Source organism: Gossypium arboreum, chromosome 3 (genome assembly GCF_025698485.1).
Source record: "Gossypium arboreum isolate Shixiya-1 chromosome 3, ASM2569848v2, whole genome shotgun sequence".
In the NCBI taxonomy this organism is placed as follows: Eukaryota; Viridiplantae; Streptophyta; class Magnoliopsida; order Malvales; family Malvaceae; genus Gossypium; species Gossypium arboreum.
In genome coordinates this window covers 13,832,764-13,858,580 of record NC_069072.1, presented here as the reverse complement: position 1 = coordinate 13,858,580, position 25,817 = coordinate 13,832,764, and the positions used below count along the sequence as shown (strand labels likewise).

Here is a 25,817-nt window from a genome sequence, read left to right as displayed (position 1 = left end):
TCTCCATAGGAAACCACAACATAATATAACAATCACGGTTAGCTTACGAGTTTTTTTGGACTTATGAACGAGTTTTTCTAATTTTGTGACTTTGTCACATTCTTTTATTTTTCAATACATCTCCTTCACAAATGCTTTTACTTTTCAAGTGCTTTTTCTACTCGTTTTGATTTGCTTCTTGAATTTTTCTTTTGTTGCACATATTGGCTAACCTATAATTACTATATCATACTAATCCCTTCCATTTCACTCTATTTTTTACAAAATCCGCCATAATGTATCTACTTAACCCTTTATACGTATGGCCTGACATTTATAGTCATGTAGTTTAAGACCAATGAAAAAAATGTAAGTACAAATTGATGTTTTGGCTCGGGTTTTGTAGGAAGGTTCATCAAGAAGTGTTTTTCGGCTAAAAAATTAAGTACTAAAGATAAATAACATGGTTAGCTTTTTGGCTTTGGATGTATACCAAACAATGCCTTAGATCATCCCTAGGTATCTCATTATTCACAACTCTAATAAACCAAACAACCATAAATTCAACAATTTATCATTCATACTAACATGCTCGTTTCCTTTTATTCTCTATATCATTTGGTACATTTAATTGCTTTAATGCTTATTTACAGTGTAATATATAGAACTTAGTAGTCTAATAATAAAAATTTTAAATTCATCTATCTTCATGCCAAATTTAATGTAAATACAATCAACCTAAGTACATGCTCCTAACTAATAACTTCTATTTCTACAAGATCAAGACACAAATGATAAGAAAAATAAAAGAAAAACATAAAAATTTAAAACAAATTTTCTATGTTACCCCCCAAACTTTAGATAACATATTGTCCTCAATGTGTAGCCCCTAAAAAGATAACGAAAGAAGTTATCTGATTGATAGTAACAATTTAATAGGATATTGGTGGGTTCTTCCTCCATTACTTGTCAGAAGCTTTAATTCTTGTGTCTCATTCATGTAGGGTTCCTACGTAGAAAATTAGAACAAGACACAAAACAACTAATAATCTACTATTAACCATACTTCTAAAAGAATCAAATTAACATCATCCCAAAAAGAATTAATACAATCCTTATAAAAAAAGCATTAAAAAGTTAAAATCAATCCTCCGAATAATCTAAATCAGGTGCATGCCTCTGTTCCATAAGTGCTTTTCCCTTACCTGAGCCATATTTTTTGTAACATCCCAAAATAGGGCCTAGTCGGAATAGTAGTTTTGGGACCACAAATCTGACATCAAAATATTTATTTTATGGTTATTATGAGGCCTAGAATATGAGTATATGCATTTGCTAAAGTTTCATGAAGAAATTCTAAGTATAAGATGTCCAATTGGAAATTAGGGACTAAATTGAATAAATTGCAAAACTTGGTTTCTAGAAGCAATTTGTATGAAATTGATTTAGATTATGAATTAGAAGGTCTTGGAGAGCAATTTTCCCAAATTCTAAATTTTTAGACAAAAATGGGCTTACATGGATGAAATTTTAAAAAAATGGCATAAGGGCATTTTGGTCATTAAGCATTTTAATGAAATAAAAAGAGAAAAGTGGAGCAAAAATATGCTCATCTTCTTCCCATAGCTGCCGAAATTTGAAGGACACCATACCTAGGGTTTCTTCAATTTTCAAGCTCAATAGTAAGTGCTCCCGAGCCCCTTTTTCATGTTTTTTTGTATTTTTAAAATCCCGGTAGCTTGATCTCTCCATTTCTACCCATATTTCATGCTAGGGTTCATGTTTAAAAATTTACCCATGCATGAGTTGACTGTGTTTTGATGGACTATGGAGGAATATGAAAGATTAATGTGTGTTAAACATATTTTTCTAGTTGATTTTCATGAGAAACCCTTATAAGGACCATTTTGCAAAAGATGTAAATGTGTGGTAGAAATGAGAAAATAATGGATAATGTGGGCTATCATAAGAAGGAAAAATGTTCGACTAGGCTTGGGTAAGATAGAAAATGCATGTGTTTCATTATCCGAGCCTAGGGACTAAATCGTAAAAATGTGAAAAGTTAAGGGCAAAACGATCATTTGGACCAGGGGTAGATATTAAACTTGAAATGCATAATGTAGTGTATTAATGAGTTAATTTTGCTATTATAGACCCCGAGGAACAAATTTCGGAGGTCAATCGTGGTAAACGCAAGGTTTCGGAATAACCGAAACACAATCCCGAAAAGAATACTAGGTAAGTTCAGATAACTTAAAGTAAACCCCTAATACACATAATTGTATGATTTATGAATGTATGAGATTTTCATTTATTGATGGTATGAAAATGCATGAAATGCACCTTTGGTAATGACTTGTTGATAACTGTCTCGGTTGAGATTAAAAAGGGAATTCGATGGATAAACCATGTTTTACATGTGAACTGAGATCCTGCATGTGTTGCAGTAAGGATTTAGCCTAGACAGGTAATCCGTGATCTCAAATATGGAAAGGTATCTAGCCCAGACGGGTGTTCCTTGAATGATCAAGCCTCCCGAAGAATATGTGTGCATTATGGATTTAACCCGGACGGGTAATCCGATTAGGGTCTGAATTTAGCCTGGACTGGTAATTCAGATCCGAACTCATTAAGGGTGTTTGTCGCTATAAGGGATTTAGCCTGGACTGGTAACCCTGACATCACCTTACGAGTTCTTGATATGGAGGATTTAGCCTGGACTGGTAATCCTGCCATGGGATGTGAGGTTCACGGGAGTGCATATATGTGAAATGATCATTCATAAGAATTGACGGATAATGGGTACTCCATCGAGATTTCCTAGGAACTCAACGAGATAATATGATGTATGTTAACAAGATGATGAATGATGAGTTCATCTATATAAATTACATGATGCTTTGTTATGTGACTAACTCATTGATTGAGTGCATGTGATAGGAAATCATTTTATAATGGATGATTTCATGATTTAGATATGGATGTATACTAATTATTTGGTAAGTTTACTTTCCGGTTATTCGAGCTTACTAAGCATGTAAATGCTTACCCCTCTCTTTTTTCCTATCTCACAGAGCTCAAGGACTCGAAAGGATTGGAGGACAATTGGAGAGTCAACACACTATCAACTAAACAAGCTTTGGTATAAAGACTTTGTTTATTTTGTTAGATGGCATGTATAGTATTTTGAGTATTTTATGATATGTGTCATTTGATTTGCCAAGTAAAGGCATGTAGAAATATGTTTATCTTTTTGTATATGGCCATGAAAATTGGCTTAATTTAAGTAGGCTATGACCTACGATTTTATGCATGGTTTTAATTACTAATGATGGGTTGCTATCAATTGGCAATGAGTCACATGAATGAGCCAATTTCGGATGGATTAATGTAACACAGGAGCCCATGATACTAAAGAGGAAATAACCATTTATGTATGAAGCCAATGATATGAGGTTTCCATACAACTATTTTCATTAAGGTTATTTACAAGCGTAAAATTATGTTTTCTCTCAAACTTGGTAACCACTAAACACAAGTAGTAGAAAGAGGTGACTAAAGGCTTGGAAAATAGCCTAATAAAGTCCACATGGTTGGACACACGGGCGTGTGTCTAGGCCGTGTGCGACACACGGTTCCCTCTCATGGGCATGTGCTATGGCCGTGTGTCCCCTGCACTTAAAATTTTAGCTCAAAGTTGTACACGGGTAGGCCACACGGGCGTGCATCACGGTCGTGTTAAAATGACAGTTTTGTCCACGGGTAGGTAGCACAGGATGTTCCATGGCTGTTTTGATAAGTCAATGTTGCCCACGGTTGAAGGGCATGGGCGTGCCTCAAGATACACGGGCGTGTGAGTCCACATGGCCCAATCTACATGGGCGTGTGTCCCTTTATGTTGAGAACAATTTTCTGAGAAGCCCAAGGTTAATCGAACGTGTCCGTATTTGTCCCGCATTACCTTCCGATGTGTTGTAGGTCTCGAAGTCCTATACAAGAGAAGAGATGTTCATGATTGAAATGTTTTAAATTTAAATGAAATTTTGTGACCTGAGTTAGTATACTAAAAGTGTAAAGTTCCGGTAATACCTCGAGCCCTGTCCCGGTGTTGGATATGGGTTAGGGGTGTTACATTTTTTGTGGGTGCTCCCACCCATTGAATGAGCATGTCGGATCGGGCTTTGAATGATGGGTCTTTTTAGCATGGAATATTGCGGCTGAAATGCCTCATCGTACTCATCCTCAGCTCGTGGCGAATCCTGCGCATCCCCCTCTTCTTTATCTTCGGAGTATGCTTTCGTCTCATCTCCTCTTCCATCGTGGTATGCTGGTTTTGGGCCAAACATGTCAGGTGGGTACTTTGGAGCTCGCAAACCATTCATCGTTACAAATTTTTGAAGTACTGGCCTTGAGCTTTTCCTCGCTGCTCCCACTTGTCCCTCTTTGAGCTTTCGACTTCTCTTTTTATTTAAAGAAAACTGGAACATCCATATTTTCTTTCCTTCTTTGATTCTAGTTCATAATCTATTTTCTTTGAAGCTCGACGTATTGCGTGTACAACGAGTCTATGATGATGCTTCTCTTTGGTTTCATGAACTGCTTATTCTCGCCCATTGGAACTTCTACCTTTCGATAGAGTTCTGTTACCAGGTGAGGAAAGAAAATTCTAGTTTTTTGGTTGTGCGTACAACCCCTCATTTCACGGTAAATCCATTTACCAATGCATATCTACTTATGCTGCAAAATTCCATACAATAGAATAGCTTGAAAAGTATTAACATTAGAAACATTTAATGCAGGTGCAATTCTAGTGCCTATGAACTGCATCCACATTTTCGCTACTGGGAACATTATTGCTTGATTGAAATTAGTTGGTAAACCTGAATCTGGTCTATGATTCCATGTACTTATACCTTAAGTTAAGTACTTAATAACATTCTCCATATCTATATCATCAAAATTGTCTAAATTAGTACTATCCAAGAAGTCTTTGCTATTATGGTATATTGTAAAACTCACAGATTCCCCTTGGAGTAATTGGCACTTCTTCGCCTCTCATTGTTACTGTGTCCCAATTTTTTCATTTCTATATTTCTTGGTCTCTAAATGAAGCATAGAATTCTTGCACAACTGAATTTACTGTGGTTTCCTTGGGAGTGATATTAAATCGCTCCCAACGATGGTATCTAACTAAAGTCCAAAATTTGCTGCACAAAATCATTGAGGGTTGTTTATGTTGTCTTATTCAATTTATTGAATTATATTTGTGAGATTGTATTAAGTTTATTTCATACGAGCTTACTAAGCTTTATAGCTTACTTTGTTTATTTTTCCTGTGTTTTATAGTGTTATCGAGCTAGCTTGGATTCGGGGATTGTCGGAGATCGCATCACACTATCTACCTATCACTTGGTGCCTTTGAACTTTGGTATATTAAGTATATGGAATGTATAGGGATTTTGAGTCTTTTTCACTATGTTTTGGTAGTGATATTGGCAATTTGAATTGGCTTGTAAGTGCTTATGTTTTGGTTTGTAAGTATAGCCATGAGAGTTGGCTTAATTTGGTGAATTTGGTTATATGCATATTTGTGCATATATGTTGATGTTGAGTTTATGGATGGATATGGAAATGGCTTATATTATAAGGCTTGTGGTTATTGATATTATATATGTTAAATGGTTGATATTAGATATGAATTATATTTTTGAATTGGTGCAAAAAGTATATGTTTGGCAAAGGTTAAGTTAGTTGGTTTGTATATGTGTTTTGGTATGTTTTAATTGAGTAAGATTTAGGGTTAAAAGAATGTTGGTTGTTAGAATTGGAAATGGTATGAATTAGATTTGATTGTGGCTAAATTTGATATTCATTTATGCTATGATTTGGTGCCATTTTGGTTGTGTAGGTATATGCATATTTGGGTGGTAAAATCGCTTGGTAAATAGCCTATTTTTGTCCACACGGTCAAGTACACAGCCGTGTGTCCCCTATTTTTGTCCACACGGTCAAGTCAATATGCTCCACACGGCCTCACACATGGGCGTGTGACTTGGCCATGTGGCATAAATCAGTATACACTACAAGTTTGGCACGGCTTAGCACACGGCCTGACATACGGGCGTGTATGGCCATTTTTAGGGCACACGGGCTAGCCACATGGGCATGTGTGTTGGCCATGTGACCCAAGTCAGAGAGCTACACAGGGTCAGACACAGGCTGAGACACGGCCATGTGCTCCCATTTTGAATACACGGCCTGTGACACAGGCGTGTCTAGTGGTAATGTGAGACACACGGCCTAGCCACACAGGCGTGTATCCCCTGTTTTGAAGAAAATTTTCTAAGTTTCGTAAAAGTTTTATAAGCTATCGGTTTAGTCCTGAACCACTCGCAAAGCATGTTTAGGGCCTCTTAGGCAAATATTAGGGACAAATTGAATGACGATTGTATGACATTTTAAAATGTATGTGAAAAGTATGTTTAATTGTATTGTGAGTCCGGTAATGCTCTGTAACCCTATTCTGGTGATGAATACGGGTGAGGGGTGTTACATTTATTGGTATCAGAGCTACGGTTTAGTCGATTCTAGGACTAAGTAGCGTATGTGATAATCTAGCTATACATGCCATATATAAACTGTGATAGTGTGATGACTCCTAACATTTTAAAATGTATTTTCATGTAGTAAATGGATCCCAATTGAGCTATAGCTAATGAGGTTGAGAGTAATGCACCTGCTCCTACTCAAGGGACAATGCCGTCTGATTCTAAACCCGTGTCGGGTAACCAGGGAGGAGAGGCTAGAGAAGCCTTCTTCCAAATGATAAACGAATGGTTCACACAGTATATCCGAACAAATCCAGCTGCTCAACAACCTTCACCCCCACCTAATTCCCAACTGGTTCTCGTAACTTCTCAAAGAGTCGAGCTTTTAAGATTGAATAAGCCTCTAGTTGATAAGATCTGTGTAACAGCCCGATTTAGACCCTATTCAGAATGATGGTTTTGGGACCACGAATCCGAGTTAGAAAAATATTTTGAAATTATTTTCTATGTTTATTATGTGTGAATTTATATCTGTGAAATTTTCATGTTTTAATTTTTCCGTTTGAGTGTCGATTTAATAAAAAGGGCTTAATCGTGTAAAATGAAAATTCGATGGTTAAATGTGAAAGGGGCCAAATTGATGTTGTCTTTATTTCATGAGGTATTTAAGTTTCAATTAGACCATAATTATATACGATGGACGGTTGTGACCTTAAATTATAATGGTTTTATGTTTTAATTTAATGGTTAAATATGTAATATGTGGAATAATTTGTTTATAATAAAACATAAAAGTAAAATAAGCATGCATATTACTTTGTTCTTGCCGAAACTTGATAATGAAAGAAAGAAAATATAGCTTAGGGTATTCGACACTTTGGAAGCTTGATTCAAGGTTAGTTTTTGTTCGATTTTTGATAATTTTTACGTTTTTGAGATCGTTGCAGTGTAATGTACAAAGCCCATGCTTGAATTTCTAATTTTGATGAATATTTTGAGTTATGCCATTGATTAATAATTGAGTTTTGTGATGTTAGTTGATGCATTATGAAAGATATGTTTTGGATTAATATGTTTTATTTTTGATGATTTTAAGTAATTAGGACTAAATTACAAAAATAATAAATTGAGGGACTAAAATGTGAAATAAATGAAATGTTTTGACTTGTATGAATATAAGGAACATTTGGCCTAAGCATAGTGTATTCAAATTTTGCATGTTTTGTGTTTTGTGCAATTTGGACTAAATTGTAAAAAGTGTAAAATGTCAGGGGTAAAATGGTAATTTGCCCATTTATGTGTTTTTGGACTAAATTGAGTGAAAATATGTTTGAATGAGTTTAATTTGAATATATTTAGATCAAGAACCAAAGAAATCGGATTAGTCGTCCCATTCCGATTATAGTTGCCCGAGGTAAGTTTATAAGTAAATAGATGTAGTGAATTTTAAATAAATACGGGTTTTATATGCTGAAATGAACTATGAGAAAGTATATATGTGGTAGCTGAATATGAATATGCTTGGGAGCTATGTTTACGAATTCGATTCGACCGAGTTACGACATCCGAAAGCCCCTTACGAACCTTAGGAATAGCTAGGATACATATGTCATGACATAGGGTTTTCTATATGTTTTATCGTGTAAGACCACGTCTAGGACGTTGGCATCGATATGTGATTATGTGAAAGACCATGTCTGGGACATTGGCATCATATTTTATTCGTGTAAGACCTTGTCTGGGACAGTGGCATCAATATGTGATTGCATGTAAGACCACGTTTGGGACGTTGGCATTATACGATATATATGATTATCCGAGTATCCTATTCAATTTCGAATGATTCAACGGGCAATGATAAGTTGTGATTGAATGTGTAAAATGAGCTAAAATGATCAGGTATGTGATAGCTTATTACCTATTTGAAATAAGGTAAGTAGGTTACTTGATATGTGTTGGAAATCATATATGATGTAAATGAAAAATGTATGTGTATATAAAAAGTACATTCAGCCAAAGGTTAAGTATAGTGATATCATATTTGTGATCTATGTGCAAACATATATAAATGATTATATACGGTCTTATGGATATAAAATATTAATATTTATGAAATGATCCATGAATATATGTATATGAGTTTATGTATATTAAGTTAAATAATGATATTATGGCTTTGAGATTGAATGATATTTTGGTATTGGACATATGTATATTCGCTAAATGAAAATATATGTTGTATATCAAATTATAAGTTTGAAATTAAATGTGATTATTATAGTATGAATTGGTTTGGTTAATTGAATTGATATTGTCATTGAGTTATTTATTTGCTTATGACTTACTAAGCTATGATAGCTTACTGTGTGTGTTTATGTTTGCCTCTGTTTTATAGATTTTGGAGACTAGTTACGATCTCGGGGATCGTAAGCAAAGTCTATCACACTATCGACTATTTTTGGTACTTTATAAGTTTAAACTTGAACCTATGGCATGTATAGGCTATGTTATATTTGGTTAAGTTTGAAGTTGTGTATATATTAAGCCATGCAATGGCTAATATATTATGTGAGTATATGAAACTTTAGTCAAGTTTATATGTGTTATATGCATTGAAAATGGTTGGTGATATTGGATGTGTGTGTTTGGTTGATTTGGCTATGGTTCATGTATAGATAAAAATATATGTGAACTTGGTTGTTGTTCTTTGTTAAGGTATCACAATAGCCTATGATTAGCTCACTTTCAGTAAGTTTGATGTATGATATGTTTTTTCTTTGTGAATGGTTTATTAATTTGGCTTAGTAATGGGGTAAAATGGTAATGGAGTAAAATGGTAATGATATATATATATTCGATTGGTTCATAATGGAAATGTATGTGCATATATTATACTTGAATGGTTGGTTAATTAAGTACAGTTGATGAAGACAAATAATAAGTACATTATATGATTGTTTTGGTTAATATGCTTTGATTGAGATACAGTAATAAAAGATCAAAATGTTAGGTTATATATTGAGTTGAAAATGTGCCATATTTGTGGTTAAATAATTTGGTATATAATAGATAGGTACTATGGTATGATTTGCTTTGGTACTAGTGTTTAAAATTGATTAAACTCATAATTGTATGTCATTAAATGAATATGCTTGTTTATGTGTATTATATATGTAATACCCCCTAACCCCAAACCGTCGGCGGAACGAGTTACGAGGCATTACTGGACATATCAGACAACTTACGAATAATTTACAATTAGTATAACTTTCATAGTATAATTTAATAGTTAAGTCCCTATATTGGACTCTCGAAGCCCAAAACACGTATTAAAAGTAGAACGGGCCTTGTTTGAGTATTACAAAAGATTTTTCGTAATTTTTAAAAAAAAATTATAAAAATTTCGACAGTATTTCTGCTTATTTTTACCTAAAACTCCCTGCAATTTCAAACCAAAAACAACCAATACCAATGTTTCAAATTCACCTAACTAATATTTATATCATTAACATAATTTTAACTTAACAACTATCATAGCATCATTCAAAATTGATTGAATACTTCATTCTTTTAACAACTTAATGTTCATGTGTCAAAATATCATATACCTTTCTTACCATTTCATTTAACCATCTAAACCTTATAATCCATCCTTCACAACTAAAATAATATACATATTCAAGTGATCACACGACACCTATGTACATGCCACCTTTACCCAAAAGAAAAATACATCATCAAGTTTGTGTTGGAGTTGGGAATGTTCTGGATGTTGAGCCAGGACACTTGACTTTTACTAACCTGCGCACGGAAACAACCGTACGCTGAGTATGGATATACTCAGTGGTATTACCATAATCCAAATTATATCAACAATAATTAAAAAAAACATAAATACTGAATACATAACAATTAATTTCTTATATACTAATTCATACTTTATTATTATTATTATTATTTTTTCATTTCAATGCCTCAAATTCATATTTCAATTTTTCACCCTATTAACGTAACTCGGACTTTGGCGGATACACGGATCCAACCAAACACACCAATATGGCACCCAGTAACTCATCGGATAGTTCGAAGTAATAGTTGACAACTAGTGTCTCATCGGCCTAGCCGAAGTAAAGTTGGTACCCAGTACCTCATCGAATCTATCCGAAGAAATATAGTGACACCCAGTGTCTCATCGACTCGAGGTCGAAGTATCCCTGAACAATTCCAATCCTATGGCATGCCAACTATATCCGACCCAGCTCGACTAGTTAATAAGGTATACAACTCACTTTCTCAATTCACTTTCACTTTCAATCAAATTCAAATCATCATTCTTTTCTCAATCAATATACCTTTCAAATAATCACATATTCCATAATTCACTTATTTAATTCAATTTAATTCAATTTACATCACTTTCATTTTCACTCAATATTCATATCAATTCCAAATACTTATCTCAATTCTTACTTACTATACACAACAAATAAAATTCAGCAATTAATAATAATTAAAATTCGAATTATAGTAATACAAACCGTAATTCTCCAGTTTTAGTCCTCGATGACTTTCTCCTTTCCTTTCGATGCCGATGCTTCGGGTTCTTTGTTGGCTACGAAAATAATGGTAATTTACATTATTATTTACAGCATTAATTATAATAAATAATTAAATTTCTAGACAACTCCTATCTTATTCCTAATTTAATTCTAACTAAACTTACTTATTTTCTTAATTTAAAACACTCTCCATTTCTATTCAAATTTTGTCCAAATTCAAACTTAACTACTAAATTTCCAGCATATTTTTCCTAATTTCAAAATTCTTCAATTTAATCCCTACAACATAAAACTTATAGCCTAGTTTACAATTTAATCCCTTAATCAATTCTAACTTAGAATTCATTCAATTAAATCCCTAATTCCATAATTTGTCCAACATGAACCATATTTAGAAACATATGAACTCTTGAACTATCAACTTAATTTCATCAAAATCTTGTTTTAAAGCTTCTAAAACATCAAAATTAACTAAAAAGGGCTTAATTGACTTACCAAATTAACTCCAAGCTTCAAAAACCCTAGTTTCCCTTTTTCTTTCTTTTTCTTCTTTTCTTTCCCCTGTTTCGAATGCTCTCTGTAACTTTCATTCCTTTTTTTCTTCTTTTACGTTTCATTTGTTTTATTTCTTTTATGTTATATTTTATATTTAATTAATTTAATAAATATCTATTTTAATAACAAATACTAATATTACAATTGGATACATATTTATTTTTACATTTGTACCAATAATTTTATTACCATTGCCATTATTTAATTTGTTTCTCAAACAAAAATGTCATAATTTTAATAATTTAATTATTTAATTAACAAATATCTTTTTACTTAAATTATAAGTAATTAAGTATTTAAATTACAAATGTATCAATGTAATTTTTACACATGTATATTTTATTACCAGACAATTATCTACTATTTAATTTATTTAATAATAATACAAATAATAATCTAATATAAAGCCATAATGTTAATTAATAATTATAATAATTATATATGATATTTAAATATAACCTAAATAAAATCTTAGATTTAATACATATATGCCGCCTCAATTTTTGTAAATAGTTTAATTATCATTTTAATCCTTTTTATTTCCCATTACTTTAGAATTAAACTTTTATTCCTTATTCAATTTAGTCCTTTTACTAATTACTCTAAATTAAGCTAAATTCACCTAATTAAAACCTAATTAAACACACCACTAGGCTCATAAATATTTTTAATAATTATTTTCGAACTTATTTCACTAAGACGAAGGCCCTATAACTCACTTTTCCAGTGCCCGTGAATTTTGGGTCATTACATTTCTCCCCCTTAATAAATTTCGTCCTCGAAATTTACCTGAGAAAATATGAGGATATTGTATTCTCATCATTTCTTCTGGTTCCCAAGTTGCTTCTTCCATTTTATGATTTCTAACACTTTTACTAAAGAAACCCGTTTGTTTTTCAACACCTTTACTTCTCTAGCTAAAATTTGCACTGGCTCTTCTTCATAAGATAGATCCGGTCGAATTTCAATTTCTTCAGTGGAAATGATATGTGAAGGGTCCGACCTATATCTCTGAAGCATAGAAACATGAAAAACATCGTGAATCTTCTGTAACTCTGAAGGCAAAGCTAATCGGTAAGCAACCGGTCCAACTCTTTCTACTATTTCATACGGCCCAATATAACGTGGACTCAATTTACCCTTTCGGCCAAATCTCAAAACTTTCTTCCAAGGTGATACTTTGAGGAATACTTTATCACCAACAGAATATTCAATATCTCGCCGTTTCAAGTCTGCATATGATTTATGCCTATCAAAGGTTATTTTTAATCCGTCTTTAATATTCTTTACTGTTTCTTGAATCAATTCTGGCTCAATCATTTTTCTTTCCTTTAATTCTGTCCAACATACTGCTGATCGACACCTTCGACCATATAATGCTTTGTACGGAGCCATCTGAATACTAGATTGGAAACTATTGTTATAGACAAATTCAGCTAATGGCAAATAACGTTTCCAACCTGATTCAAAATCAATGATACAAGCCCGAAGCATATCTTCTAATATCTATATTACCCGTTCAGACTATCCATCTCTTTGTAGATGAAGGCCATACTAAAGTTAAGTCTAGTACCCAATGATTTATGTAGTTGTCTCCAAAATCTCGATGTGAACCGAGGATCTCGATCCAAAATTATTGACACCTGAATACCGTGTAATCTAACAATTTCTCAAATATACACTTCTACAAGCTTCTGCAATGACCAATTTGTTCTGACAGCTATAAAGTGAGCTGATTTTGTAAGCCGGTCAACAATTACCCAAATAGCATTCTTTTTGCTCGCCAACAATGGCAATCCCGTAACAAAATCCATTGTGATACGATCCCATTTTCACTCAGGAATACTAATAGGCTGAAGTAATCCAGTAGGAACTTGATGTTCTGTCTTTACTAGCTGACATGTCAAACATTTACTAACATACTCAACTATGTCCCTTTTCATTCCAGGCCACCAATATAATTCTCGTAAATCACGGTACATCTTCGTACCTCCGAGGTGTAAGGCAAATAGACTATCTTGAGCTTCTTGAAAAATTAACTCTTTAAGCTCAAAAGTAGCTGGAATACAAATCCGATTTCAGAATCTCATACAATCATGATCATTAACATTAAAGTTTTATGCCGTGCCATTTTGTACCATCTCTCTCTTTTTCAACAACTTATCGTCTTTCAACTGTGCTGATCTGATTTGATCAAACATTACTGGCTTCACTCTTAATTCAGCCAAAAGAGTCCCATCATCACTGATACTAAGCCATGCAAACATTGCTCTTAATTCATCAGCCACAACATTAGCTCTTCCCGGATGGTAGTCTATAACACAATCATAATCTTTTAGAAGCTCGATCCATCGTCTTTGTTTGAAGTTTAATTCTTTTTGGGAAAGGAGATATTTCAAACTTTTATGATCGGTATAGATGTAGCATTTCTCTCCATACAAATAATGTCTCCAAATCATCAGAGCAAAAATCACAGCTGCTAGTTCCAAATCATGAGTCAGATAATTACGTTCGTGTGGCTTCAATTGACGAGATGCATAGGCTATTACCTTTCCATCCTACATCAGTATACAACCCAAACCACTTAAAGAAGCATCACTATACACTACAAAATCTTTCCCCGACTCTGGTAATGTCAGAACTGGTGCCTCTATTAACATTTGCTTCAACTTTTCAAAACTTTCTTGGCACTGATCATCCCACACAAATGGTACATTCTTTTGTAACAGCTTGGTCATCGGCAAAGCTATCTTCAAAAATCCATTTACAAATCTTCTATAATACCCAGCTAAACCAAGAAAACTACGTACCTCTGATACGTTTCTTGGTGGTTTCCACTGTACAATCGTTTCAATCTTCTTTGGATCAACTCGGATTCCATCTGCAGATACTACATGTCCCAAAAATACAACCTCTGAAAACCAAAATTAACATTTGCTGAGCTTTCCATACAACTATTTTTCTCGTAATATCTGTAGTACAATCCTGAGATGTTGATCATGCTCTGACTCTGACTTCGAATAAACTAGTATATCATCAATAAAAACTACTACAAACTGGTCTAAATGCGGTTGAAAGATACGATTTATGAGATCCATAAAAGCAGCTGGAGCATTTGTTAACCCGAATAGCATTACTAAGAACTCATAGTTACCATATCTTGTACGGAAAGCTATCTTTGGAACATTGCTTTCTTTTACTTTCAACCGGTAGTAGCCTGACCTTAAGTCGATCTTCGAAAATACAGAATCTCCTCTCAACTGATCAAACAAATCATCAATGCGAGGCAGTGGATACTTATTCTTGATTGTCACCTTATTTAGTTGCTGATAATCAATACAAAGTCTCATCGAGCCATCTTTCTTTTTAACAAATAATACCGGAGCTCCCCAAGGTGATAAGCTCGGTCGAACAAAACCACGGTCTAATAAGTCTTGCAACTGTATCTTCAGCTCTTTCAACTCTGTAGGTGACATTCGATATGGAGGTATAGATATTGGAGCTGTGCCTGGATAAACCTCAATAGCAAACTCGACTTCCCTATCTGGAGGTAAACCTGGTAATTCTTCAGGAAATACATCAGGAAACTTACAAACTGTCCGAATTTTACCATGACTGGCTTCCAATCGAATCAATTAATAACATATGCCAAATATCTTTGAACAACCTATTTGAAGTAATTTACTAGCTTGTATTCTTTGAAATAATTCGTCTTTGGCCCACTAGTACGAATACCATTTACTTCAACCCGACCTTCACTCGCTGTCTAAATGCTAAATCTCTTTTTATAACAGTCCAAAATCACTCCATGTTCAGATAACCAATCCATTCCCAGTATTATATCAAAATCCTTAAATGGCATAAACAACAAGTCAACCGAAAAAGTTTTATTCTGTATAATCAACGAGCATCTTGGACAGACCTGGTTCACTAACACTGTTTGCCCCAACGGACTCTACACCTCAATAACACTCTAGACATTTTGGATTTTAATTTTCCCAACTCAACTAATTTTGAATTAATATAGGAATGCAAAGATCCAGGATCAATTAAAGAATAAATAGGCTCAGACTATAATAGAAATATACCTGATACCACATCATGAGCATCGCCTTCTTCACGAGTTCTGACCATATAAGCTCTGGCTGGTACTCTGGCCTCAGATTGCTGGGTAACAATGTCACTGCTTCTCCTAACACCTCCTCCTCTAGAAACCGAACTACCTCACCAGATCCCCTGCCTCTAGCTGTAGATACTGATCTCTGTGATGTTACTGGTACAACACTATCAGTTTTTGGGTAGTCTCTAATGAAATGATCTGTAGAACCACATTTGAAGCAGCCTCGAGTTAATTTCCAACATTCCCCTCTATGTTTCTTTCCACAGTGCTGATAGTTTGGAATTTCTACACTCCGAGGTCAACCTCTCACACTGCTAGTAGATACTGTTGTTTGTTTCCCACTATTTCTACCGCATTTATTTGATTTAAAACTAAATATCCAACCACCCTGAGATTCTTTTGGTCTTTTCGGCTGAGGATTCAAACTAGTAGTTCTCGTACACTTCCCAGCTGGTCGAACACTTTCAGTCTTTTTATAGGAGCCCAACACTTGTTCTACCATTTTAGCTCGCTCAATCAAGTCTACCATTTTAGTAATACATTGAGATATCAGCTGTAATTTGATCTCATCTCACAGACCCTGCAAAAATCTCTTACAACTGTCAGCTTCAGTTAGAATAAACTCTGAGGCGTATCTGCTGAGTCTCGAGGATTCCCTCTTATAATCTATTACTGATATGTCACCCTGTTGAAACGTCAAAAACTCTTGCTTCTTGTCTTCGATATACATTTCTCCGATATATTTCTTTTGAAACTCTTTCTGAAATAGATCCCAAGTTATCTGATTCTCTAGTAAATGTCGAACCACTGATTCCCACCATAAGTAAGCTTCTCCTTGTATCAACGATACAACACAAATCAAACACTATCGGGGGGTACAATCTAATTTTTGTAAAATTCTTTTAGTCGATTCCATCCAATTTTTAGCAGTTGATGGATCGGCTCCATTTAGTCCCATAAATTTAGTGGCACCACACTTTCTCAATTCCTTTATCGGGGCCTGTCTTTGAGTTGGAACTGAAGTTGTAGCAGGAACAGTTTCCGCTACTCTTTATAGTGCATCGGTAATTTTTCTCAATATATCAGAATCATTTCTATCATTTCTTCTTTCAACTCTTGGTGGTTGATTTCTTACAGGGTTTATGCTAGGTGTTATCAACTTGGATTCATTTAATTCATACGACTCTTCATCACCAGTATACATTTCCTGATTTGTATCTTCTATTCTTTCATCTGACATCTTTAATCTATAAAACAAAACAAACAAATAGGTCAGCATCCAAGATCCCGACTCAATTTTGACTCGACAGTGGCATATACTTCTAAATTCACTTTCGAGCCCGATTTAGCCTAAGAATCGACTAAACCTAACAGCTCTAATACCAACAATTGTAACACCCCCTAACCCCAAACCATCGCCGGAACGGGTTACGAGGCATTACCGGACATATCAGACAACTTATGAATAATTTACAATTAATATAACTTTCATAGTATAATTTAATAATTAAGTCTCTATATTAGACTCTCGAAGCCCAAAACACGTATTAAAAGTAGAACGGGACTTGTTCTAGTATTCCGAAAGATTTTTCGTAATTTTTAAAAAAAATTTATAAAAATTTCGACAGTATTTCTGCTTATTTTTACCTAAAACTCCCTGCAATTTCAAACCAAAAACAACCAATACCAATGTTTCAAATTCACCTAACTAATATTTCTATCATTAATATAATTTTAACTTAACAACTATCATAGCATCATTCAAAGTTGATTGAATACTTTATTCATTTAACAACTTAATGTTCATGTGTCAAAATATCATATACCTTTCTTACCATTTCATTTAACCATCTAAACCTTATAATTAATCCTTCACAATCAAAATAATATATATATTCAAGTGATCACACAACACCTATGTACATGCCACCTTTATCCAAAAGAAAAATACATCACCAAATTTGTGTTGGAGTCGGGAATGTTCTGGATGCTAAGCCGGGACACTTGACTTCTACTAACCTGCGCATGGAAACAACCGTACACTGAGTATGGATATACTCAATGGTATTACCATAATTCAAATTTTATCAACAATAATAAAAAACAAAACATAAATATTGAATACATAACAATTAATTTCTTATATACTAATTCATACATTATTATTATTATTATTATTATTATTTTCTTTTCTTTTCATTTTTCATTTCAATGCCTCAAATTCACATTTCAATTTTTCACCCTATTAACATTCGGACTTTTGAGGATACACGGATCCAATCAAACACACCAATATGGCACCCAGTGCCTCATCGGATAGTTTGAAGTAATAGTTGACACCCAGTGTCTCATCGGCCTAGCCGAAGTAAAGTTGGTACCCAATACCTCATCGAATCTATCCGAAGAAATATAGTGACACCTAGTGTGTTATCGACTCGAGGTCGAAGTATCCCTGAACTCTTCCAATCCTATGGCATGCCAAATATATCTAACCCAGCCTGACTAGTTAATAGGGTATACAGCTCACTTTCTCAATTCACTTTCACTTTCAATCAAATTCAAATCATCATTCTTTTCTCAATCAATATACCTTTCAAATAATCATATATTCCATAATTCACTTATTTAATTCAATTTAATTCAATTTACATCACTTTCATTTTCACTCAATATTCATATCAATTCCAAATACTTATCTCAATTCTTACTTACTATACACAACAAATAAAATTTAGCAATTAATATTAAATAAAATTCGAATTATAGTAATACAAACCGTAATTCTCCAGTTTTAGTCCTCGATGACTTTCTCATTTTCTTTCGATGCCGATGCTTCAGGTTCTTTGTTGGCTACGAAAATAATGGTAATTTACATTATTATTTACAATATTAATTATAGTAAATAATTAAATTTCTAAACAATTCCTATCTTATTCCTAATTTAATCCTAACAAAACTTACTTACTTTCTTAATTTAATACACTCTCCATTTCTATTCAAATTTTGTCCAAATTCAAACTTAACTACTAAATTTCCAGCATATTTTTCCTAATTTCGAAATTCTTCAATTTAATCCCTACAACATAAAACTTATAGCCTAGTTTACAATTTAATCCCTTAATCAATTCTAACTTAGAATTCATTCAATTAAATCCCTAATTCCATAATTTGTCCAACATGGACCATATTTAGAAACATATGAACTCTTGAACTATCAACTTAATTTCATCAAAATCTTGTTTTAAAGCTTCTAAAACATCAAAATTAACTAAAAATGACTTAATTGACTTACCAAATTAACTCCAAGCTTCAAAAACCCTATTTTCCCTTTTTCTTTCTTTTTCTTCTTTTCTTTCCCCTGTTTCGAATGCTCTCTGTAACTTTCTTTCCTTTTTTTTTTCTTTTACGTTTCATTTGTTTTATTTCTTTTATGTTATATTTTATATTTAATTAATTTAATAAATATCTATTTTAATAACAAATACTAATATTACAATTGGATACATATTTATTTTTACATTTGTACCAATAATTTTATTACCATTGTCATTATTTAATTTGTTTCTCAAACAAAAATCTCATAATTTTAATAATTTAATTATTTAATTAACAAATATCTTTTTACTTAAATTATAAGTAATTAAGTATTTAAATTACAAATGTACCAATGTAATTTTTACACATGTATATTTTTATTACTGTACAATTATCGCTATTTAATTTATTTAATAATAATACAAATAATAATCTAATATAAAGCCATAATGTTAATTAATAATTATAATAATTATATATGATATTTAAATATAACCTAAATAAAATCTTAGATTTAATACATATATGTCCTCAATTTTTGTAAATGGTTTAACTACTATTTTCATCCTTTTATTTCCCATTACTTTAGAATGAAGCTTTTATCCCTTATTCAATTTAGTCCTTTTTACTAATTACTCTAAATTAAGCTAAATTCACCTAATTAAAACCTAATTAGACACACCACTAGGCTCATAAATATTTTTAATAATTATTTTCGAACTTATTTCACTAAGACGAATGCCCTATAACTCACTTTTCCGGTGCCCGTGAATTTTGGGTCATTACAATATACACATGCCTATTATGCCGTGTGAATGTTTAAAATCTAGCCAAACATGCATAATATATGAATTGATATAGTCATGACTTTATTAATGGATTAGGTTAAAATGCATATACTATAGTAACATCAAAGGTAGGTACGGTCATATTGTAATTTTGCTAATGTCATATATATATGATTGGACATTAAGTTGTATACATATTGGTTTGATTGGTTTTATCATATGCATATACAGAAATTAGAAAATGAAATGTTTGATACTTAGCTAATGAAATTATGTAATGTATATAGGTAATCGAATAATGAAAGTGTTTTATATGTACACATGACTTTGATATATAAAAGTTTGTTAATGTTATAAATGTATCATTATTCTATAGTGCATGAAGAGTGTTAAATGATGGTGCTGAATTGTGTTTTGAATGGTAATGCCTCATAACCCTAATCCGACGACGGATACGGGTTAGGGGTGTTACAATTCGTAAACACGGGGCTGAGGAATTCAGAGCTAATGTTGATGATGATCTCGAGATAGCAGAATTTTGGCTTGAGAATACGATTCGAGTGTTTGATGAGCTTTCTTGCACACCTGCTGAATATTTAAAATGTGTTATATCACTTCTGGGAGACACTGCATACCAGTGGTGGAATACTCTAGTATCTATGGTACCTAGAGAATGGGTCACCTGGGAGTTCTTTCAGACCGAGTTCCAGAAGAAATATATAGGTCAACGATTTCTAGATCAAAAGCATAAAGGGTTTTTAGAACTGGAACAAGGTCGCATGTCTGTAACAGAATATGAAAGAAAATTTGTATGGTTGAGGAAGTACGCTCGGGAGTATGTTTCTACCGAAGAGATTATATGCAAGTGGTTTTTTGATGGATTGAACAAAGATATTAAACTTCTGGTCGAGATATTAGATTTAAAAGAATTCGTTGTGTTAGTTGATCAGGCTTGCAAAGCTAAAGACTTTAGTCGAGAAAAGAAGAAAGTTGATTTAGAGGCTAGAGATTCAAGAAAAAGACTAATGAATAAACCATATCATTCTTCATCAAAGAAATTCTGAGATTTGTATAATCGATCAAATGCATCATTAGGATATCAGAATAGAGATTGTGGAAATCAACATGTAAGTCCTAAAGCTCAAGCTACTTCCGTTTCGAGTGTTGGTAGTGTGAAAAACAACAAACTTGAATGTCAACAGTGTGGGAGACGTCATTTTGGAGAGTGCTGGAATAAGAATGTTAAAGCCTATTTCAAATGTTGATAACCAGATCATTTTATCCGAGATAGCCCAAAGTTATCCGATAAAGATAAATTACAGAATACTAGATCGAGCAATATGACAGCGAGAGGTAAAGCACCGAGAAATACGGGGAATGTGTCCAGTGGGAGAGGTGTGACTAGGGATTCAGCTGTGAGATCCGAAGCTAGAGCACCAGCAAAAGCTTATGCTATTCGCGCTCACGAAGAAGTGTCGTCGCCAGATGTGATCACCAGTACATTTTCTCTTTACGACAGTAATGTGATTGCTTTAATTAATCCTGCATCGACACATTCATATGTTTGCGAGAATTTAGTGTCTAGCAAGAAATTCTCTGTTGAGTCTATAGAAATTGTGATTAAAGTATCGAACCCCTTAGGCAAGTATGTTCTAGTTGATAAAGTATGCAAGAACTGTCCTTTAATGACTCAGGGTTACTATTTTTTGGCTGACTTGATGCTTTTGACATTTGATGAGTTCGATGTGATTCTAGGAATGGATCGGTTGACTCTACATGATGACATTGTGAATTTTAAACGAAAGATTATAGAATTGAAGTGTCAGAATAATGAAATTCTTCGGATTGAATCTGATAAGTTGGGTGGATTGCCAATAGTAATTTCGTTGATGTTGACTCAGAGATATGTGAGAAAAGGTTGCGAAGCTTATCTCACTTACGTTTTAGATGCCAAGGTGTCTGAAAAGGAGATGGAATTGGTGCTTGTAGTTTGTGAATACCCGGATATATTTCCAGAAGAATTGCTTGGGTAGCCACCAGTTAGAGAGGTTGAGTTTGCTATTGAGTTAGTACAGGGCACTTCATTGATATCTATAGCTTCTTACAGAATGGCTCCGACAGAGTTGAAAGAGTTGAAAGCTCAGGTGCAAGAGTTAACAGATAGATGTTTTGCACGGCCGAGTTTTTCGCCCTGGGTTGTGCCAGTATTGTTTGTAGAGAGGACAGATGGGTCAATGAGAATGTGTATTGGCTATAGACAGCTCAAAAAGGTTATAATAAAGAACAAGTATCTGTTGCTGAGAATAGATGATTTGTTTGATCAGTTGAAAGGTGCAACAGTGTTTTCAAAGATTGATTTGAGATCTGGTTATTATCAGTTGCGAGTTAAAGACTCGGATGTTCTAAAAACTACATTTAGAACGAGGTACGGACATTATGAATTCCTTATTATGCCTTTTGGATTGACTAATTCTCCTGCCATTTATATGAATTCTATGAATCGGATCTTTAGACCGTATTTAGACAAATTTGTTGTTGTGTTCATTGATGACATTCTAATCTATTCTCGAGATGAGTCTGAGCATGTCGAGCATTTGAAGATTGTGTTGCAAACCTTGAGAGATAAGCAACTACACTAAATTCAGAAATGTGAGTTTTGGCTTCGGGACGTTAGATTTTTAGGACATATTGTCTTGGCGGATGGCATTCGAGTGGATCCGAGTAAGGTTTCTACAATTATTGACTAGAAACCACCTAGAAATGTATCTGAGGTCAGAAGTTTTCTGGGATTGGCTGGTTATTATCGATGTTTCGTTAAAGGGTTCTTGATGATTGCTACACCGATAACCAGACTGCTACAGAAAGATGTAAAGTTTGAATGGTCCGAGAAATGTCAACAAAGTTTCGATCAATTGAAAGTGTTGTTAATTGAGGCACCAGTGTTGGTTCCACCTGAGTCGGGTAAAGAATTTGTGATTTATAGTGACGCGTCATTCAACGATTTGGGTTGCATATTGATGCAAGAGGGAAAAGTTATAGTTTATGCCTCCAGACAGTTGAAACCGCATGAAAGAAATTATCTGACACATGATTTAGAATTGGCTGCTATAGTTTTCACATTGAAAATTTGGCGTCATCATTTATACGGTGAAAAATGTCACATCTTTACTGATCATAAAAGCTCAAAATATATTATGACTTAGAAAGATTTGAATTTACTACAATGGAGATGGCTTGAGTTATTAAAAGACTATGAGTTAGTAATCAATTATCATCCGGGGAAAGTGAATATAGTCGCGGATGGTTTGAGTAGAAAATCATTGTTTGCTTTGAGAACAATGAATCCACGGTTGACAATATCTGATTATGGTTTGTTTTTAGCTGAGTTAAAAGCTAAACCAGTATTTCTTTAGCAAATTTGTGAAGCTCAGAAATGTGATAATGAATTGCAAGCTAAAAGAGTGCAATACGAGTCGACTAGTGATTCAGAGTACCAAATCGGATCCGATGATTGTTTGATGTTCCGAGATAGAATTTCCGTACCGAAAAATTTAGAGTTAATTCAAAAAATTTTATACGAGGCACATAGTAATTGTAGCACCCCTAACCCGAATCCGTCATTGGAATGGGGTTATGAGGCATTACCGATCATAAGACAATTCAGAACAACTTTCATTACAAGGTAAACCATCTAATAAAATTTTAAACCAAATTAACATGTTTCGATTATACCATTTATTTAATTATTCAAATTACTGTTACTACAACACAAATAAATTATCATAGAAATTAAATGCTTAACTTATAACCAAATTTAATTCATTTCACATTTAAATCATATATCAACCTTAACATTTAAAGTATAAAATGGTTTATATATGAATTAATCTATCAACATACAATTTATAAGAACCAACTTTAATTAATAAATTCATACATCATTTTGCTTCATATAAATAACATACATTACAATGTTCACTTCGTTTAAAAATATTACTAAACCTTATATCATAATTATAACACGAGCATACAAGTAACAAATTGTGACCTATTTTAATCACTTTTGCCTAACTATAAATGTAGTATATAAATAAGTCTAAATAACATATCCAACTTGTCTCTACTTAGCCAACTCACTATATTAATAACCATGATTAATGCACATATGTATATATATACTTATACATTGCTGTGACAACCGAATTTAAACAACTAATACCCATTCAAAAATATACACATATCATAATCATTTCACTTCAATTCTAAGCCAAATTTAGTAAGCCATTCTCAAATACAAACATATCAAATAATACCTAAACCAAAATAAATCCCAATCACACTAGAATATAGCCGAAAACGCTTAGGTACCAATTCACATACATGTTTATCTATGCATGAACTATAACCCAATCATTCAACCAAAAATGTCATATCAAGCTTAAAACATACTTGTGAGTGTACCATGGCCAATTCAATATAATGATATCCAAAGTCATCAACCATATTCAATTTATGAAACACATATCACAAATATCTTTCATCCCTGGCACATAACATTATAATAAAATGAACTTAAACCATAGCAACCCATCATGAATTATACATATCACTTATATTGACCATGAAAGAACACCGTATATACCCCATGTACATATCTTGATTTTTACCCTACTAATATATAATATACCTTAGTTCATTTTATAACCATTATATGTCATATGGCCAAGACACATAAACAAACTCCACAACATCATATACCTTGGATACACTCCCAATATAAGCTCGAACCAAGATCAAATATTTACACAACTATTAACATTATAACCGACCATAGATCACATGAAAATATATAAGGCCAAATCACCAAAATCACAACCAAATACAACCATCATCAAAACGAAACATGAAATCTGAGCATGACAAATTATTAAGCCATTTTTGCATGGCTCACAGACATTTCAAAATTAAAATCCAGCCTATACATGCCATTGATTCGTAAGTTCACTTATAAAGATACTGAAGAAATTCGATAGTGTGATAAGCTTCTCTGACGATTCTTGAGCTCATAACTTGAATCCAAAATCTATAAAACAGCAGTAAACATGAACACACACAGTAAGCTTTAATAGCTTAGTAAGTCATAAGCAAATAAACAACTAAATGACATAATCAAGTCATTTAAATTAAACCAAATTATACTATCATAGTTATTTTAAATCTTAAACTTACAATTTCATGTATTTTATGTATACTCTCACATGTAGGTTATTCATGGCTGAATGAACATATACATATTTTAACAAACTATCATTCAATTTCCAAGCCAAAATATCTTTATCATAACTAATACATATACGCTTATATGTATAAATTCATAAGTCAAAGGATAACAATCACATACATAATTATATTATATGGTGAATACACACACTATATATAAACAAAATATCTTTAATTTCAAATTTAAATATCATTATGAGAACACATATACATATACTCATGAACCAAAATATGATATCATATACATATACATAGCAAAGGCCGAATATTCTTTACAAGGAACACATGTTCACATTAGTAACTTAGGTAATTTACATCCCATACATAATGGTCCGCTTACCTTATTTTTCAAATAGGTAATCAACTAACTCATACCTGGTCGTTAAGCTTGTTTTGCCCTTGCTTCACATCTTATCATTGCCCGTTGAACCATTCAAAATTGGATAGGACACTCGGATAATCACAAATATCATACAATGAAAACGTCCCAGATGTGGTCTTAAATGTAATCACATATCGATGCTACTGTCCCAGACAGGGTCTTACTCGCACACATATATCAGAGTCACATATCGATGCCAACGTATAATATGTAGTCTTACTCACTCACATATATCGATGCCATGGTCTTACTCTCACATCACATATCAAAATCCTATGTCATGGCATATTT

General features: G+C 33.2%; 1 protein-coding gene across 1 annotated transcript; it reads right to left on the bottom strand.

Moving 5' to 3' along the window:
• Positions 1–12,460: 12,460 nt before the first annotated feature.
• LOC128290544 (uncharacterized) lies at positions 12,461–16,491 on the bottom strand. The gene is made up of 8 exons (XM_053026236.1): positions 16,341–16,491; positions 16,065–16,283; positions 15,730–15,959; positions 15,434–15,491; positions 15,022–15,197; positions 14,204–14,391; positions 13,780–13,891; positions 12,461–12,652 (listed from the first exon to the last, which is right to left on the bottom strand). Exons 1-8 carry the CDS (start codon positions 16,489–16,491, stop codon positions 12,461–12,463), a joined length of 1,326 nt encoding a protein of 441 aa, XP_052882196.1.
• Between the last annotated feature and the right edge of the window lie 9,326 nt (positions 16,492–25,817).